Here is an 18,199-nt window from a genome sequence, read left to right as displayed (position 1 = left end):
AATTCCATTATAATCACAACGATGCTTGAACAAGACAAACAGTCATATCATAAACAAATGTCAAAAATAGGGGTACAGCAGTCAACATTGTGGTATATTAATCCTAATTACTAAAAAATAAACAAACATGAAACGAAGAAGCACAACTGCTCCAACAGAACTAGGGTAGAAAGATTTCGTTAAAATGGTCTTCCTGTCTATTGGTATCTATAATGGTCAGTATATTGATGATATTAATTTAAAGTGTGTAATCAACTTTAAGATCAGCGGTGCAGCTACATCTGGTCTCTTATTAGTTTGAAGTCACACTGAGGCATGACGTGTGATTAAAGAAAATTATATAAAAAAATGCGACAAGGAAATTGAGTAAAAGTTTGAGAATTTCTATTCACATACATAAAGTAAGAACTCAAGTATCAGTCTGCTAACGGACAAAGAGCTTTGTTTAAAACTAAAAAAAATTGGAGATTATTTCAGAGGACGACAAATGCATAATTCGAACAGAATATAAACATATAATAAATAAAACAAAATAAATAAAAATAATTAAAAAACACGTCCAATGCTCTTCAAGGACCCATAGTCTAAACAGCAAAAATATTGAATATAGTTATATTGTTAATCGGTCACAAATATTACACGCTGACAACATATTTATTCGCGTTTTACTTTACACTTAATCTTTCGATTGACTGTTTGTTAAGATGATGTCTATCTTAATTTGTTATTTCGGGTGTTATTTTCATATTTCCATATTTTCGTACTTTTTTCTATTTTTCATTACATTAAAAATAATTACAGCTATCTTACCTTAATCAAAACTTAGAAGTGAAAAATATTCCTGTCAATATTCGCGTGATAAAGATTTTGCTTAATCATTATTTATTGATTTGCCTAATCATTGTTTATAGAAGATTGATATCTTTGAAGTTTTTTCTGTTAAGTTCCTTGTTTATATGTATTTCTTCCTACAGAAAATGTTTTCAATTTGATATAACGTAAAACAATACCAATCACCTTCTAATAGGATGTAAACATAAAAAACTAGAAGATTTGGTATGATGTTTTATACGATAACTCTCTACCAGAGACCAAATGCCGTAGAAGTAAGCAACTATTTGTAGTTCCTTTAAAATACGCAAATCTCATATATTTTTTATTTGAAAGTACTCGACGTTCTTTAAAACTGAGTTTAATTTTTTATGAAAATTATGTTGTCTGTAGGGTTTACGTATCTTATATAATTTTGTTTACCAAACTTGTCACTATACGGTATAGGTAAGGATGACACAGAATTGTTTTTTTTTCAAATAAAAAAAAAAAAAGGGTTTAATATTGTATACACTTCATATCCCTGACGTTTTGTAGTTTATATTGTAATACACGAATTGCATCCAGCCAAAAGAAGTAAGGGCAGTAGGGCCCTTTTATAGTCACAGAGATCAAAGCAAATCAAAGTTAATATATATGTTATTACATTTGTCTTCAAAACACTAAATTTCAAGGTGCATAGCAAATAGAAATTTTCATATTTGACGAGTTACTTGGCAGCTATGTAAGACGAACTTTGTATATTTTCTTTATTTGTGTTACCTTATTTTTATTACAATAGCAATAGAATACTTCATTTCTCTCACTATTCATGAAAACGTTGCATTTGACGACATGATTGTGACGTCGTAAGTTCAAAAGTTTAATGTTCTTCCTTTATATTTTGGATATTATTGTTATGCATCTAAAATGATATTTAGCAAATTCGAAACAATTTCCATGATTTCGAAAAGTGTATTTTCATGGGCAAAAAGTAGGCCTTTACGACCCTACTACAAATCGTCTATAGAAACTAATGGTTACAAGCAATAAAATCAACTGTTTAGTTTATAACCTTTTCTTCAAAAAGTTTCGACTATAAATTATCAACTTTTTATCTTAAACTACGTAATCATACCTTTTAATATATATGACTAAATTAAATTCCTTTTAAAAGAATACGCTTGATAAGCGGATACCTTTATCAATATTCGTTTTATCATAATATTATCGATTACGTTTGATTTTTACATATAATAAGGAAAAGTTTGTTAATGAATCATTGACAATATCACATGACCTTCCATTAGGACTGAGTTCTGCAAAGTAAATATGTCATAACTAACTTTTAAAGACACAGGATGAAAATAAATTAGCAGAAAATTGCAAAACATTGACAATAAATCTATCGTGTCGTATAGGTATTACCCATTTATTTGGTACCAAACATTCAAACACTACTTATTTTACACAAAATAGATCTAATGCATAGATTTATCTTTGTCAAAATGTAAAATTGTGGGTATATTTGTATATCATTTAAAGGCTTTTGGACTTCGAAATACCGTATAACCCTTGTTTGAAGTTTCTGCTGATTTATTGATAAAAAACAAACAATTATGTTTTTATATGTTGTAATGTTATGCTATTGTTTCAGAAAAAGGGAGAAGGTTTGGGCCCATTAAAACGTTTAATCCCGCTGCAAATGTTTGCACCTGTCCTAAGTCAGGAATCTGATGTACAGTAGTTGTCGTTTGTTTATGTAATATATTCGTGTTTCTCGTTTCTCGTTTTGTTTATATAGATTAGACCGTTGGTTTTCCCGTTTGAATGGTTTTACACTAGTAATTTTGGGGCCCTTTATAGCTTGTTGTTCGGTGTGAGCCAAGGCTCCGTGTTGAAGGCCGTACTTTAACCTATAATGGTTTAATTTTTAAATTGTTATTTGGATGGAGAGTTGTCTCATTGGCACTCACACCACATCTTCCTATATCCAATTAAAACAGAAGGGCACATTTGCCATGTTGTTCAAATCAGAAGTACATATCAAATTTCTGGCAACCCGTACACTCTTACATTGTCTTATATGCAATTAAAGGCATACTAAATGTTTCATCACACGTCAGGATAAGGTATAGATATGACATGACTGCCACTAAATAGAAAGTAGCAATTGATGTTTGAAAGCAATATTAATGGGGCTATGCATTAGTGTTGTTTTTGTTTTTACCTCTGATGTGATATAATGTAAGGATATTACTGTAAAAAAATACTTGTTATCATTTAAACAAGTATCTGTTATAGTATCAATTGTAACACATAAAGGTCTGGACTTGGATGGGTCTTCAAATCTGTATTTCATACTGTTTCAAGTCTCGTTATTTTACTTGTTGTTTTAATAATACACCATTTTTTCTAAATACGCTCATATTTTTGACTCATATTTTTCTTTGTTTGAGAAACCTTATATAGAATAAATAACTTAAATAATACATAACGCGCACACTCAAATATAGCTAAGTTCAAATTTGGTTATCCCCCTTTTACCAAAAAAATTCATTTCGAATGTAGCTCAATCTTAATATGCTTATTCAATCATAACAATAAAAATAAACTTTAAATCTATATACATTTTGTATATCGGTTTGTTTGAAAGGTTTAATCCTTAAGTTAAATATTATAACTTTTTTTCTACCTTAATATTGCTTATTACTTCTCTGGACGATGTATATTAACACAGATATATAAGATCGTTATGTCACATATCGATAGTGACTAAAATGATAAAATGTATGCAAAGCAACTGTTCAATACAGATTGTTGCACTTTTTTTTTATCATTGAATTATTGGGTAAGTAGTAGATGTATATTAAAATAACTTTGTGATGCTAGCACTATTTCATAGTGATGCTCTAATGGAAAACCCTTAATATAATGTCTTCAAATAATAACCCTCAAACAGAATCCCTTTGTATAAAATGTCCGTATACCAGACGCATCCATTATGCCAAAAAAAAAGGCTCAAGATCAATCATGAAATGATATAACATATGATTTTAGAAAACATGCTTAATTAAGTCTGTTTATAGTAAATTTAAAATCATAGAACGGACATGACTGTAAGTGCAAAGGGTAGGTTATCCTTATATTTCGTTTACTGATTACCAAATTTGATTGTATAAATATGTAGGATTGTGAACCGCGATGTTACTCCAAACCGCGATGGTAACGCTGAGGTGCGATGTTTTGACGCTGATATGCGTTTTTTTTTATCACGCTGAAGTGCAATAGTGACATTGTGAGTCTATCTTGTTGATAGTAAAGCCGAGGTTCGATGGTCGTCACTCTGCAGTGCGAGGGTATATACAAACTACATTTTCATATGTCGATGTAGAAGACAACTTGAATGTAAAAAGCAGTTTTCCAGGATTTTAAGTTCATTTGGGGGCTTACAAAATTTAATAAGAACACAAACAGGGATGATAAGTGGAAAGTAAATCTTATGAAGCAATTTGTTTATAAATCTGCAAAGGTTTTCCTTTTTTACGTTAACGATGGCGCATGCCATTCTTTAAATGCCTACAGTTTAGAAGACATACTTTTGTGATTATAATATAACGGTAAACGACGATTTTATAACAGTAACAAAGTACAGATAAAATGTTGATTTAGAATTATTATGTACACAAAAAGGTTAAATAGAAAATCAAAGTGGACAATCTCTCATTTAGTATGCAACTGTTATTAAGGAGAGACCTACCAAAAAAAGATGTCGATCTATATACTAATATAATCTACATGTACTTCTTAAAACAATCTGCATTATTTTAAACTCGCCACCATGCGTTAGACCAACCGTCACCCATTTAAGAATGAACCATCGGACATCGATTTATTCAATTATTATAGAAGACTTATATTTTACTTTGCTTCTATAGATTTGTTAATCGTGGTGCTATTTGTTGTAAAACATTCAATCAGAGGTAACGTTCAGTTATATATCCAATACAACACTGTCCTATTTATAGTTTTGATTTTTCTCTTACTATTAAATATGCAAAACGTTTATCCGATTAACCGCGAAATATTTACTACCATAGTTCCGAAATTATGTTTATCGAATCGTTAATCTAATTTCCTAAATTGTCCGAATTTATGTACAGCTATGTTTCACTTAGCAAAGTGGTACAAAACTGCATTTAAATTGTCTCATTATTTTGTAAGTTTTCAAATATAATTTGCTCACAGTAATTATTAGTGTAAAGATAAAGCTTTGACGTCAATGTGACAATCACAAAGGGGCAAACATACCAGATGGACAGTCAAACGCATAAATTAAAAATAAACTGACAACACCATGGCTAAAAATGAAAAGACAAACAGACAAAAATGGAAGATAACACACAACATAGACAACTAAAGTCAAAGCAATACGAACACAAACTAAGGGTGCTATCAGGTGCTCTGGAAGGGTAAGCATATCCTGTTTCACATTTTTTACCTGTCGTGGTGCACATGTTAATTACAAACATGGTAAATAGTCTAAATCGGCAGGTCATATTCGTGAAACAGGAAGGGGATTGTAGTTACGACATCACGAACATATCCGGTGTCATCTGTGAAATCCTGGTACTTTTGATAACTATTTACACCACTGGGTCGATGCCACTGCTGGTGGACGTTTCGTCCCCGAGGGCATCACCAGCCCAGTAGTCAGCACTTCGGTGTTGACATGAATATCAATTATATGGTCCTTTTTATAAATTTTCTGTTTACAAAACTTTGAATTATTCGAAAAACTAAGGATTTTCTTACCCCAGGAGTAGATTACCTTAGCCGTATTTGGCACAACTTTTTGGAATTTTGGCTCCTCAATGCTCTTCAACTTTGTATTTGTTTGGCTTTTTAACTATTTTGATCTGAGCGTCACTGATGAGTCTTATGTAGACGAAACGCGCGTCTGGCGTATAAAATTATAATCCTGGTACTTTTGATAACTATTCCATAACGATCAGCCAGCTCGTGACGGTCTACGTAAAATTGAAGAAGGGATGACTTCAACTTTACCATTGGAACACTTTGTTTAATATCTTTCGTGTAAGCAGCAGCCCTCTATCAAAGATATCATGATAAGACATACAAGCCCGGGAATTTCAATTGGAAAATATATTATACGTATGCTGGCCTTACTGGAATGTTGGTTGCTACATAGAAATGGAAAGCGAAAATCATGTCTTTTGCCGTAAATTTTTGTTTTCAACCTACCGTCATTGTCAATTTCTTGATGTAAGTTAAGATATTAGTCCGACATAACTGTATCCGTTGTATCTTTTATCTATAGTTCGATGGGATGGATGCATTCAACAAAGTTGTCAAATTTTGAAATATTTGCTGAAAGCATATATCTAAATAGCAGAAAGTAAAATTAAAGGATATTTCTAACTTCTTATCTTTCATCCTAACATTTTCCTGTATGACGGCAGCCTCATTAATAATTAAGAAACAAGTAAGCACAGATAGCGGGGAACTATTAGTTCCCATTCGAAAGCCGACAGTCTTTTGAAAAACACGTCCTCCAAACGTAATTAACATGTTGTCAATCAAGATAACAAGTACAAAAGTCAAATGTTAAATACAATTGACAGATAAAAGAGTCTCGGATTGTATTTACCCTAAAAGAACTTCGGATTTTTTTACTATCAACATTAGTTTCACGCCACCTCTAGATTAGGCAGTTTATCAATAAGGATGAAGCGCGGCTTTGATTGCTGATAAAACAGATGTTAATAATTTAGGAAGAGGTTTCTTAGAGCACTTGACGCAATATGCCGTTGTTTGTAAAGACACTAATGTAGTTTAAATATCCATTATAGTGATGGAAGATCCAGTTTTTCATCTTTGGGTGACATTCACAAGGAAAAAAGAACAGACCTATGGTTATCTAGGATGTCCTATTTTGTAAGTGTCGTGAGGGTATACACTAAATCCTAAGTAAATTGTCATTCATTTATCAAGCTGTTTGTGTCATGAAATTTACACACACAAACGATATTGTATAGACTTTATCTGAGGTGACAACAACATATTAGTCATGGAGGTAGGACAAGTCTTTCACAACATTGGGATCTTTAAATGTGTACGTAGCATGGGTATCAATAGACCCATTCAGTTTCTGAGTTCTGATTTGTATCAATGGTCCCAAAGCCTTAAACAATTAACCGGCTCGGGTACCGTTTGTTATAAAAAAAGAAAGACAGAATATCACAGGAACTGATTTGTTGATAAAACATAAAATGCGATCAAGGCCATCTGAACATGTCACCTTCCAAAATTAGTTCAACCATGTCATTTTACATTTGCTCTTATTCAAAGAGAACTGGTGAAATATTGAAGAAGTTTTATTCATTTTTCTACCACTTCTGTAAAACATTTTGATATGGTATAAATGTACACGAAAATATTTCCGGGGAGAAAATTTCAAGGACTGAATTTTCGGTTTTCCGTTGATAACATTAACGAGTATGGTATTAAGAAAACAAATTATAGTCCGTAAGAAGGGGACGATAAATGGCTGACACGTGTTCAGAGTGAGTCATATCTCTCTCACGTAAAAGACAACCTTGTAGAATTCGAAGTAGAGCAGGTTAATGCTGCTACAAGTAAGCACTCGCACCTACAAAATGTATAATAAGTTGCAATTGCTTGTTTCCCAATCCACTATAAATAAATATTTTAAAACTAAACGAAAATATTCTCAATCGTACTTTTTATCATATATGTTTGAATATATCAACATTGGTGAGCTGCACTATTATCTGGTTCAAAATATAATTGGTGTAGATTTCTAGATTTTTTGTCGAGGAAACGCGCGTCTTGCGTACTAAGTTATAATCCTGTTACCTTCGATAACTATTATTATCTACACTAATTTGTTCGTAGTAATGATTGCGTCATACTCTACTGCATGTTTGATTTATGAATGTTTTTATTTTTATTTTAACTTTTATACTTATCCTGTTTGACGGAGTAGTTTTGCGAATCAGACAAAGTAATCCAAATGATAACAGACACAATGGGAGAGAAGATACCAAAATCCGGTAACCTTCGAAAACAGACACTGTACCAAAACATAAAATGGAAAAAAATACAATAACTATCGGCGATCAAAAAACATTTGTAATGAAATGAACCTAATCAACAACCACAGAAGAAGGGAAACTAGTTTTATCTCTAACTGTGGCGCTAGTCGTTTGACTCGCACGAAAAAATGAAAGGTCATAAGCATGCATTTGTCAAAGAAGTTACACATGATATCTGTTCTAGCAAACCATATTGAATTAAATTGACATTATTCTAACCATCACAATTATAAACGTGAATCATTATATAATACGATAACAAACATTGTAGCTAAATAGTTTATGTTATTCAATATGGGGATGGTCATGGATTGCACATTACATATATAATCATAGGTCCAATTATTTGTTTCGTGACAAAATTATTATAAAATGTCAATTCATTTATATGGTAAAAGATCAACAGTATACTGGGTATAGGTCCATTAAAATATATTTTATATAACTGCATCGTCAGGAAAATATATGTTCAGTACAGTGACATTCCCCGGTATATAGTAAATTAATATAATCAGCTCGTGTCTGTATATATCTTGTTTTTGATGTTTATAAATCAGTTTGAAGTAACATTTGAACTAATTGTATAAAATCTGTTTGCCACGTGTGATTTGTCCTAAGTATGAATTATTATTGACCTTCCCCGGTATATAGTGCAATCAGCTCGGGTATGTGTACATCTTGTATTTTATACTTTAAAGTCAGTTTTTAGTAAACATGTTAAGTGATTGTATAAAATCTTTATGCCACGGGTGATTTATCTAAGTAAAAATTATACATCAAATCATAGTGTTTGCCACATGAGTTATATAAAATATAACCTTGTGATTATAATAAGGATTTAATAAGGTCAATTGTCATAAACTGATACAATGCTTACTCTTGCATATCTAAAGACGACATCATGTGTACTCTAAAACAAATGGTTGTCATAATTCATTATTGTACAGTTGCTTTAGAAAAATCGTTTTAACCCCAGTCCCCTAAAAAAAAAAAAAAAAAAATTTGTAAACGCCATTTGAACAAAGGACACCAAAACAAATATTATTGATCATTTAGTCAATTTTAAGATTTTTACCATTATCAGTCTGATAAGCTGATACTTATATGCCACTAGTGATAAATTTAAATACATGACGTGATCGTATATAGACTTATTAAATGATTTCATAGAGTTTACTTAGGCCGTACGGTGACCTATAGTTGTTAATGTCTGTGTCATTTTGGTCTTTTGTGGATAGTTGTCTCATTGACAATCCTACCATATCTCCTTTTTTATATTAACAATTGTATATGTAAAGCAATCTACATGTTAACATGCTACTGCTATAATTATTACGTTGAATTGGTTTTAATATATTTGATCTGCTTTTTATGTTTATGTTGCTTTTTTCAAAACTATAAAGCATATATTAATCAAAATTAGATGTTTTGCGACGGATATGTGGTGATATTTTATGTCCCTTCTATGTCCCATTGTCTTGCTAATTTGATATTAATTTTACATTTACTGAATTTGATATCAACCTCTATTTCAAATTTTACATTTTGTAAAAATTAACGATAACAACAGTTTTTCTGTTTTTAAGTTTCAGAAAAGAATATTTTCCTGTCTTGATGGAGTATATATATTGTATTGATTTTGGATAAATTGATATAATTTCATCACAGTTGGTTATTTTGTGTTTTTCAGGTTAAATTGGTTGGAAGCAGTCGGTGTTCCAGAAACGATACAAACATGTCATATTTTGGGTTCGAACTCACAGAATAAGTCTTCAAAAGATAGTGTTTGATGTAGATGAACAACCAAGGCCCTGTGTTGGAATTCGACAGGCGACATTTGCTAGTTTATTACTATGGTATCAAATCTAAAAATCAGTAACATCAAAGTATTTGATAATACTTAGGTGGTGCCATTAATGGAACAGGAATTGCAGAAACTTCCGACGCATCTATATTATACTTTTGTTTTGGGTGGGGTTCGTATGGATCAACCGTTAAATTGTCGTTATGCACTGTTGCTTGTCTGTTTTATAATTTCTTTTTTGTCATGATTTTGTTTGTGAATAATATGGTTGATGCATATGCATATTGCAAGATAAGGGAATAATGAAGGGAATGATATTAAATGAAAACAACTTTAAACCATTTATTTTGCTTATCGAGCTAATTTGAGTTTAAATTGAAAAATAAAATATAACTAGTAAATAATTCATGTATGCAGTTATTACTTCAAACGAAAGTTGCTGATATCTCGGATCAATTTTTGTTAGTGATTTCAAAAAAGTAAATGGTTCCATAAAGTTCACGAAAAAGTAGTGCATTTAATGTTTATCTAACTTCTCGCTGCTTGTATGAATAAATTACTTATTATATTATATCAACTTATATTGAGACACACTGTGTGAATTTGGGACAAACAGTTTCAAACTACCCTTGTTTGTAATCAGTTTTCAATTCCTTATTCATTTACTTATTGAAAGCCGTGGTATTATATAAATTTAATATCAACAGCAATATTTACAGTAATTTTGTTGAGTCACATTTTCTGGCAAATAGAAATTTAAAAGTGCCCGATTTTTTTATTTGTATTCTTTTGTATAATTATCAAAATTTTGTTTGTCGCTGATGCTTCTGTTTTCAATTGTGGTTTTCGTGTTCCTTTGATAACATGAGACTCCACGTAATGAGACTAATTGTATATTTGAATTGAATAAAGGCAACAGTATATACAGATGTAAAAAAAGTCATAAATCGATTGAGGGGAAAACAAATCTGGGTAACAAACTGAATACGAGGGAAACACATCAACTACATGAGAAAATCAAAGGAACAACTAGAACAAAAACCAACATAAACATACACTTAAACGAACTATTTTCTAACATTTGCCATATTCCTGACTTGGTACAGAAAAATTTAAGAATAACACAGTTGGTTGAACCTTGTTTTTATGGCTAGCCAAACCTCCAGCTTCAATGACAATGCTAAAAAGAATCATTAAAATGACAACACTACGGAACAGCAATACAGTAAAAACAAACGCACGAACATTCATCACAGAGAAATGCACACACACTTATTTTAATAGTCAACTTATGAACAACACTGTGTGAATCATATGCTGAGATTGATTTTCCATACCCTTACAGAGTAATCTATATCAACCTATTTTTTTTTTGAATTGATGGCGTTCAGTCGTTAGTTTTAATCGGTGATAGGTCGGTATAATGTCGTCTATTGTTTGTCTGTCTGTTTGTTCTTTTTTATTTTTAGCTATGGCGTTGTCAGTTTATTATCGATTTGTGAGTTTTACCGTCCCTCTGGTATCTTTCGTCCCTCTTTAAAAAATCTTGTATATACTTTGTTATAAAAAAACAAATTTTAATTCTTTCAATTGAAGGTAGACAATCTTTATAGATAGAACATGGAAACGTGGTTGACATAATATGTGATGTCGTAGGAAAAATAAGAATCAATAGCCGATCTGCTATATTGCAACGTTATATATAGTAAAAATATAGAATTAAATGTGATGCTTTATAAACGCTATTTCGTTTTTGACAGTAGTAATGTCTCGTTTATATCGATGTGTGACTCAGAATATTTATAATTTGCATTTGTGTAATCTGTGAATGTTGAAGGACGAATAATATGTTTCGATGTATTTTTTAGGTCATCCAATATGGAGACTTGTTGTTTTGTTATTGATGAGGGAAACACCTATGTACTGCGCAATATATCTAACAAAGGAATGTTATCGGAGGTTGTATAACGTTATCTTACGGATATCTTGGTATATTTGGCTTTTACCTTCATTGTTGACAAGTTTTAGTGCATATCAAGTAATGCAGCTTCTTTAACATAATTTTGTTCTTCATATATGTGCTCTTCATATTGATTACACATACTTTCTAAATAGTAATAAATTTGATTAAAATGCAAATACTAGAATCCGTGTGCAATCATCATTAACATTTTGTTAAGTCAAGAATTAAAAGAGTGTGTCACTGAGTGTATTCCCTGTAATCAACTATAAAAACCTTGATAATTCATACAATTAAGTGAAGGTATATCGTCCCCGAGGGTATCACCAGCCAATGTGTCGGCACTTTGGGGTTGACATGAATATCACTAATATGGCAATTTTATAAATTTACTGTTTAACGAAAGTAGGAGTTACTCGGAATACAAAGGATTTTCTTCTCAAAGGAAAAGACAACCTCACTAATTTTTGACAAAATGTTTTGGAATTTAGGATCAGCAATGCTCTTGAACTATGTACGTGTTTTGCCTTCTAACTATTTTGATCTGAGCGTCACTGATCAGTCTAATGTAGACTACATGTGCGTTTGGCGTATTAATATATAATACTTTATACCTTTCATAACTATAATAAACAATTTGTATATTTTGATGAACACCGTTTGATTTTGTTTGTGAACGAATTTTTTGCTTATGCTAATAATGGGTTTTCTTTTTATAGTATATGGTTTTGCTGTAAATTATATCTTGAGTACTTTTTTGACATTCGAAACAATAATATCAATATCATATATCGTGCTCATTGTAAGGGTAGATAATGAATGGTATACGTTGTAGTACATCTGAACACAATACTGATCAGCTTCGATCCATGTATACATATAAAGTGCAGAGCTTGGGCTCACCAGGTTTGCGCATTACATCTATTCTGGTAAAGCTCCTATTGCAAAAAAAAACATTGTTTGCCTTAATGAATAAAACGTGAATGAAATTAATGAGAATCTCATACAAGTGCGTTGTTTAGAAAATGCCTGTACTAATTCAGTAATATGCTTACTATTCGTTTGGTGTGTTTGAGCTTTTTATACATTTAAACTTCTAATCATGGTTTTGAAATTCTTCCCAAAAACGATGTGTAGTGATTTTTGATGTGAAGATAGTTCTGGAACACTGACACGTCCTAGGATTGTCACTTATTGCACAAACAGTATAGTTTGATCGATAAGTGTTGTGTGCGTACAAGTATAACAAAAACGTGTATGCATAAAAGGTGTAAAAATAGATAAAACAGTATGTTTCTAGCTTTAGAAAGAAATAAAATTTTCGTCAAAAATGCTATTTAATTCTTAACATCTGGAGAACACTGTAAGGTGAGAGCTTATCAGCTCAAACTTTCTATCAGCGATCAGTATTGTATGGTGTTTTTTTTTTATATATTTTGTAATCATGGTAACGTTGAAAAAAAATACGACAATGTCCGTGTATACATGTGTGACATGCATATGGATAAAATAAATTGACCACACGCGATTCGTAAATGTGTACAATTCTATTTCCGATCTTCACCAAATTTTTATTAACAACTTCGCACTTGTCGTAAAAGATTTGTTCACAACCATTTTCCATAGAAATTAAATTTTGTGGACGAGGTTTGAAATTGATCATGTAAGCATATTACGAAAAACGAAGGCTTAACATGTATATATTTCTTGTAATGATGTATTTATTACAAAAAAAAATATTAACGAAAATAGAAAAGTAACAAAAATGTTAAAAAAAAAGGGGCGGTCCATATACCAAGATAAAAACTCGCTCTAATAAATGGACAAATAAACTGACTAGATACACACATGACTTGTTCCTGACCTTGTACAAAATACTTCAATATCCAATAGATTTATAGATACTCTAAGATCGTGCTGTTTGTAGTCTGTTAAAGTAGTATGACGGCGTATCACACTCAAATCTTTGGCAAATCAAAATTATTTTTACATTTGACCAATCAGAGATTAAACATACACATTCATGACTTGGGTAAAATATATAAATATCGTGATTTGAAAATAAAACAACTTATAGTGCTTATAGATACAGAAGTTTATAGATAGAAACTATCTAAAATGGGGAGCGTAGCACTTTATTGTCTGTTGTTTTGTTTTGGTAAGTTTTTTTTTTATATAAATTCATATTTATTTGGAAACCTTGTGCGTTGAGTCTTTAAATACAAGTAAAAACATATTCTGTTTTTGATTGACATTGATATAATATAAGGAACATAAATGATATTTATATTGCCATCAATTTAAAAAGTAAAGAAATTGAAATATGAAATATGAAAGGGAGTAAAACATTTATATGTATTGTCAGTGCGTTCTTATCAATGATTTTACTTGGTTTCAGCAATGCGTTGATTTAAAACGATTAATATTCACTTATATCTTTGAGTCGTTTTTGTTGCGTTTTGTTTTTTGATTTTGCCATGTGATTAGGACTTTTCGAATTGATTTCCTCTAAGTTCAGTTTTTTTGTGATTTTACTTCTTAATATACCCGAAATATCAAATCCAGTTTAAATACATGACGAATATTTGTACTATTTAAAAATGTGTTTTTTCTATAGTTGCTCTTGGTAACATACAAGTCAGCGTTGGCTCAGACCATCAGATTGCACAATCTGCCTGCATGGGCGTGGCCCAGGATGCTGCATACGTGTCAGCAATACCACGTAGCTGTTCTGGTGGAAAGACTTGTGAAAGTATTTGTGCAGATGCCACATCTACTATGAATGAATATTCAACTGCTGGAGGCCCCTTAAGGTATTTTACATCATTTATTATGTGTTATCATTGATTTGAGTAGACACATTACTGGAGAGTTTTGAAGGTATCTTAAAGTGTTAAGTAATACGGAGTAATATGTAAATCATATAATTTCTGATATCTACTTTGTACTTCAGTTAGATTTTGTTTGAACTAAAGTTAGATTTTGTTTTTTATTCGAGCGTCACTGATGAGTCTTTTCTGCATGAAAAACGAGCGTCTTGTGTATAAAATGTCATGGGAGGTTTCTATGATGAGTATTTTTATATATTTTATAACATATACTGAGTAGCAATAAGAACGCAAAACTTTTGTTTTTCAAAAAAATGTTATAATTTTTATTTCATTCATATAAGAATTTAAATTAAATATGGTTGGTTGAAAATGACTTGTAGGACAATTGTCGACAACTTTACGATTGAGTGATTTTTGGAACAAATGCGAAGTAAGGGTTATTTTGAACGGACATAAACCGAATTCACCACTTTTCAACGTACGTACATTTTCACGATTTTGTCATTTAAAGCTTGGCTAATGTCATGAATTTTCCCGCCCCCTATTGTTGAGAAACTGCAATAAACATCTGAGTAAATGCCAGGACTTTCTGACAACCAGCGACGTGCAGTTTTTGACATGATAACATGAAGCCTTTCACAGCATACAATTACGAAAAGACTGAAGTTGTAGCCTCTACAATAACCCAAATCATCCAACCAAAATGGATCATTTAATGATTAACCACATCCCGGGGCACAAGAAGCAAGAAAATCACAGCAAATCCGATACATTTGGTCTGTAACATATCCGATATCGACTCTGATAGCTGTCCAAAGGTCACGAGAGTTCAATGGTGATCACAGTAGAACCTTTGGAGCAATTTTAGTAAAGCACCATTTGCGCAGAAATTGTTAAAAAGCACCACAGTCTCTCCTTAGTGACATCTTAGCGGCCGTCTGGCATAAAACTCGATTTTTTTAGACCAAAAATCATTCATAATGTACCAAAAACCTTCAGTGGTGGACACACAGACATTTGGCATCCGCCATTGACAAAAGTCATGCTTTTTGCCGTATTTTGGTCCGATCGAGCAAATTTTGCATCAGATTTGACATTGTTTAGACGATGAAAACCACCACCAATATCATACAGTCAGCTTCAGTTTGCTTTGCGGGACAAGTGAAATAACATTCCTCGGGATAACATTAAACATCCAGGAGGATCAATTCCACGACGCTTTCGAGATTGCGCTGCACCACGGGGTTATTACATTTTTGTTAGGACTGTGGGTTGATGATTCGACATTGAATGTTTCGTTTACCCATTACTCCCGAAAGATGACAATGATACATTGTTTTTTATATCGATCTATTGTTAAAATGGTTAATTTTGAAGAACAATTCATTTTTAACAAATTATCATTTCTTATATAAATTTTATATTTGAAAAACAAAGTGTCACATTGGCACTCAATATATCAACATTTTCTGATTTTTTCAAATATTAATCTGTTAATAGTCTTGAAAGTACGATGTATACATCCCGTCATTATGTAATTATGCTATAGTAAATATTTCGATTCTGGTCTTTCATTTTTGCTACTGTGTTTTGTCAGTATGCCTTTGTGTGCTTTTTTTTTATATATTTGTTCACACACCGATTTCAATATAACAGAATTTGAAACAACTGCCATACAAGTGAAATGTTAAGCTAGTTATAAAACCATGTTTAAACTACCACTTGTTAGTGTTAAATCCTGAATCAAGTCTATAATAGTTGTTATGCATGTGTTTGAGCATTTGATTTTGCCACTTGATTATGTACTTTCCGTTTTGAATTTTCCTCGAAGTGAATTATTTATGTGATTTTACTTTTTTGCAATCTTAAAATTATAAGTAACTGTCAAAAGTTGTTTTTTATATCTTTTTCAGCACAGCTCTTTGTGTTGATGCTTTTCACATTTACTCAAGACGTGGACAGGAGGATGTCCAATACCACCCATATGTAGTCTCATGGAAATATGGTGTCAAAGGGTGTTTCCAAACTAACTGTGGACCCAACTTCTGCTGTTGTGTCGTTTAAGCGAAAACAGACTTGGATCCAGAAAAAAGCGATAATACCGATATTTTGACGATTATCAATAAACATATTTAAAAGCAATTTTGTTTGTGTTTTATAGCAAATTTTCTTAACCTCACAAATGTATAAACGAAGGTAAAAAGAAGCATTTTTTTTTATTAATTAATGTCCCAATTTACAAGCAACATGATGTTTATGGGATCTAATGTGCTCATATGATTTTTTAAATTTGTAACCAATTTCCATGTTAAAATTGTTTTTCAATTACGATTTCAGTTTCTGCAAAACGAACCAGTTTATATTACAAAAAAATATAGTAGCAAGGCAAGTATATTACAGTTGTTATCTTTTCATTTGAAATGTTTCAGCTGTTGACTTTGCGATTGTTACAATTAAAATTTTCCTTTGAGTTTTTGTATCGTATTTTTGGAATTTTATATGAGTTCAGAAATGTATACGTGATACAGGGGTAAAGTATGTTATATTGCTTCGAAGTATTAAACCGTATTTTCACATCCATACAAACTTCTAAAACAAAAGTATAAGGAAAACAACAGAAAATGACACTTTGTAAGATTACGATTATCATAACTGTTTGATTGAGTGATACGATGTCGTAAATCACATACATTTTTTCACTGTCTTAGATCTTGTGTTACGAAAACAGTTACTTTTAATCGTACATGCCGTAGTTTTAGTGATTGTGTAAACATTTCTTTGGTTACGTCTTCTGACATCAGACTCGGACTTCTCTTGAACTGAATTTTAATGTGCGTATTGTTATGCTTTTACTTTTCTACACTGGTTAGAGGTATAGGGGGAGGGTTGAGATCTCACAAACATGTTTAACCCCGCCGCATTTTTGCGCCTGTCCCAAGTCAGGAGCCTCTGGCCTTTGTTAGTCTTGTATTATTTAAATTTTAGTTTCTTGTGTACAATGTGGAAATTAGTATGGCGTTCATTATCACTGAACTAGTATATATTTGTTTAGGGGCCAGCTGAAGGACGCCTCCGGGTGCGGGAATTTCTCGCTACATTGAAGACCTGTTGGTGACCTTCTGCTGTTGTGTTTTTTTAATTTGGTCGGGTTGTTGTCTCTTTGACACATTCCCCATTTCCATTCTCAATTTTATTAACAATTTGACTGAATGTAGTCTCATCTGGTAGGGAATGCATCATTGAAAGGATATTTTTGTTTTGTGTAATATGTTTTGTCTGTTAGTCTTTTTTTTATGTTTTTGGCCATGGCGTTGTCAGTTTATTGTCGATATATGAGTTTGACTGTCCTTGTGGTATCTTTCACCCATCTTTTACATTGTCGGCAGACCCGATTTAGCCCATTATTTTTTTTCTAATCTTAATGTGTTATTATATTTTATTCGTCGATTTATAAAATGTGTATCTCAGTATCAATGTTACGGTCTATCGATGTATACATCGTTTTATTTCTTCTTAAATGATATGCAACCGGTTGTACGATGGTCGTTAGCTTAATAAGTCATAAAGGCTTAATAATTCATTAAGTTGTTAAAAGTACATGTATTATAAGTTAACATTTAAATGTGTTGAACGATGCATAAATCTGTTGCTCATT

The 18,199-nt window shown here is 31.7% G+C and overlaps 1 protein-coding gene across 1 annotated transcript; it reads left to right on the top strand.

Annotated features, from left to right (window-relative positions):
• Positions 1-13,789: 13,789 nt before the first annotated feature.
• LOC134721688 (uncharacterized) lies at positions 13,790-16,622 on the top strand. Its single transcript, XM_063584849.1, has 3 exons — positions 13,790-13,871; positions 14,331-14,526; positions 16,458-16,622. The coding sequence occupies exons 1-3, from the start codon at positions 13,832-13,834 to the stop codon at positions 16,606-16,608; spliced, it is 387 nt and encodes a 128-aa protein (XP_063440919.1). The 5' UTR covers positions 13,790-13,831; the 3' UTR covers positions 16,609-16,622.
• The last annotated feature ends 1,577 nt before the right edge of the window (positions 16,623-18,199 follow it).

Source organism: Mytilus trossulus, chromosome 6 (assembly GCF_036588685.1).
Source record: "Mytilus trossulus isolate FHL-02 chromosome 6, PNRI_Mtr1.1.1.hap1, whole genome shotgun sequence".
Classification (NCBI taxonomy): domain Eukaryota; kingdom Metazoa; phylum Mollusca; class Bivalvia; order Mytilida; family Mytilidae; genus Mytilus; species Mytilus trossulus.
Note: the sequence above shows the minus strand (reverse complement) of the source record. Positions and strands in the feature narration are given on the sequence as shown.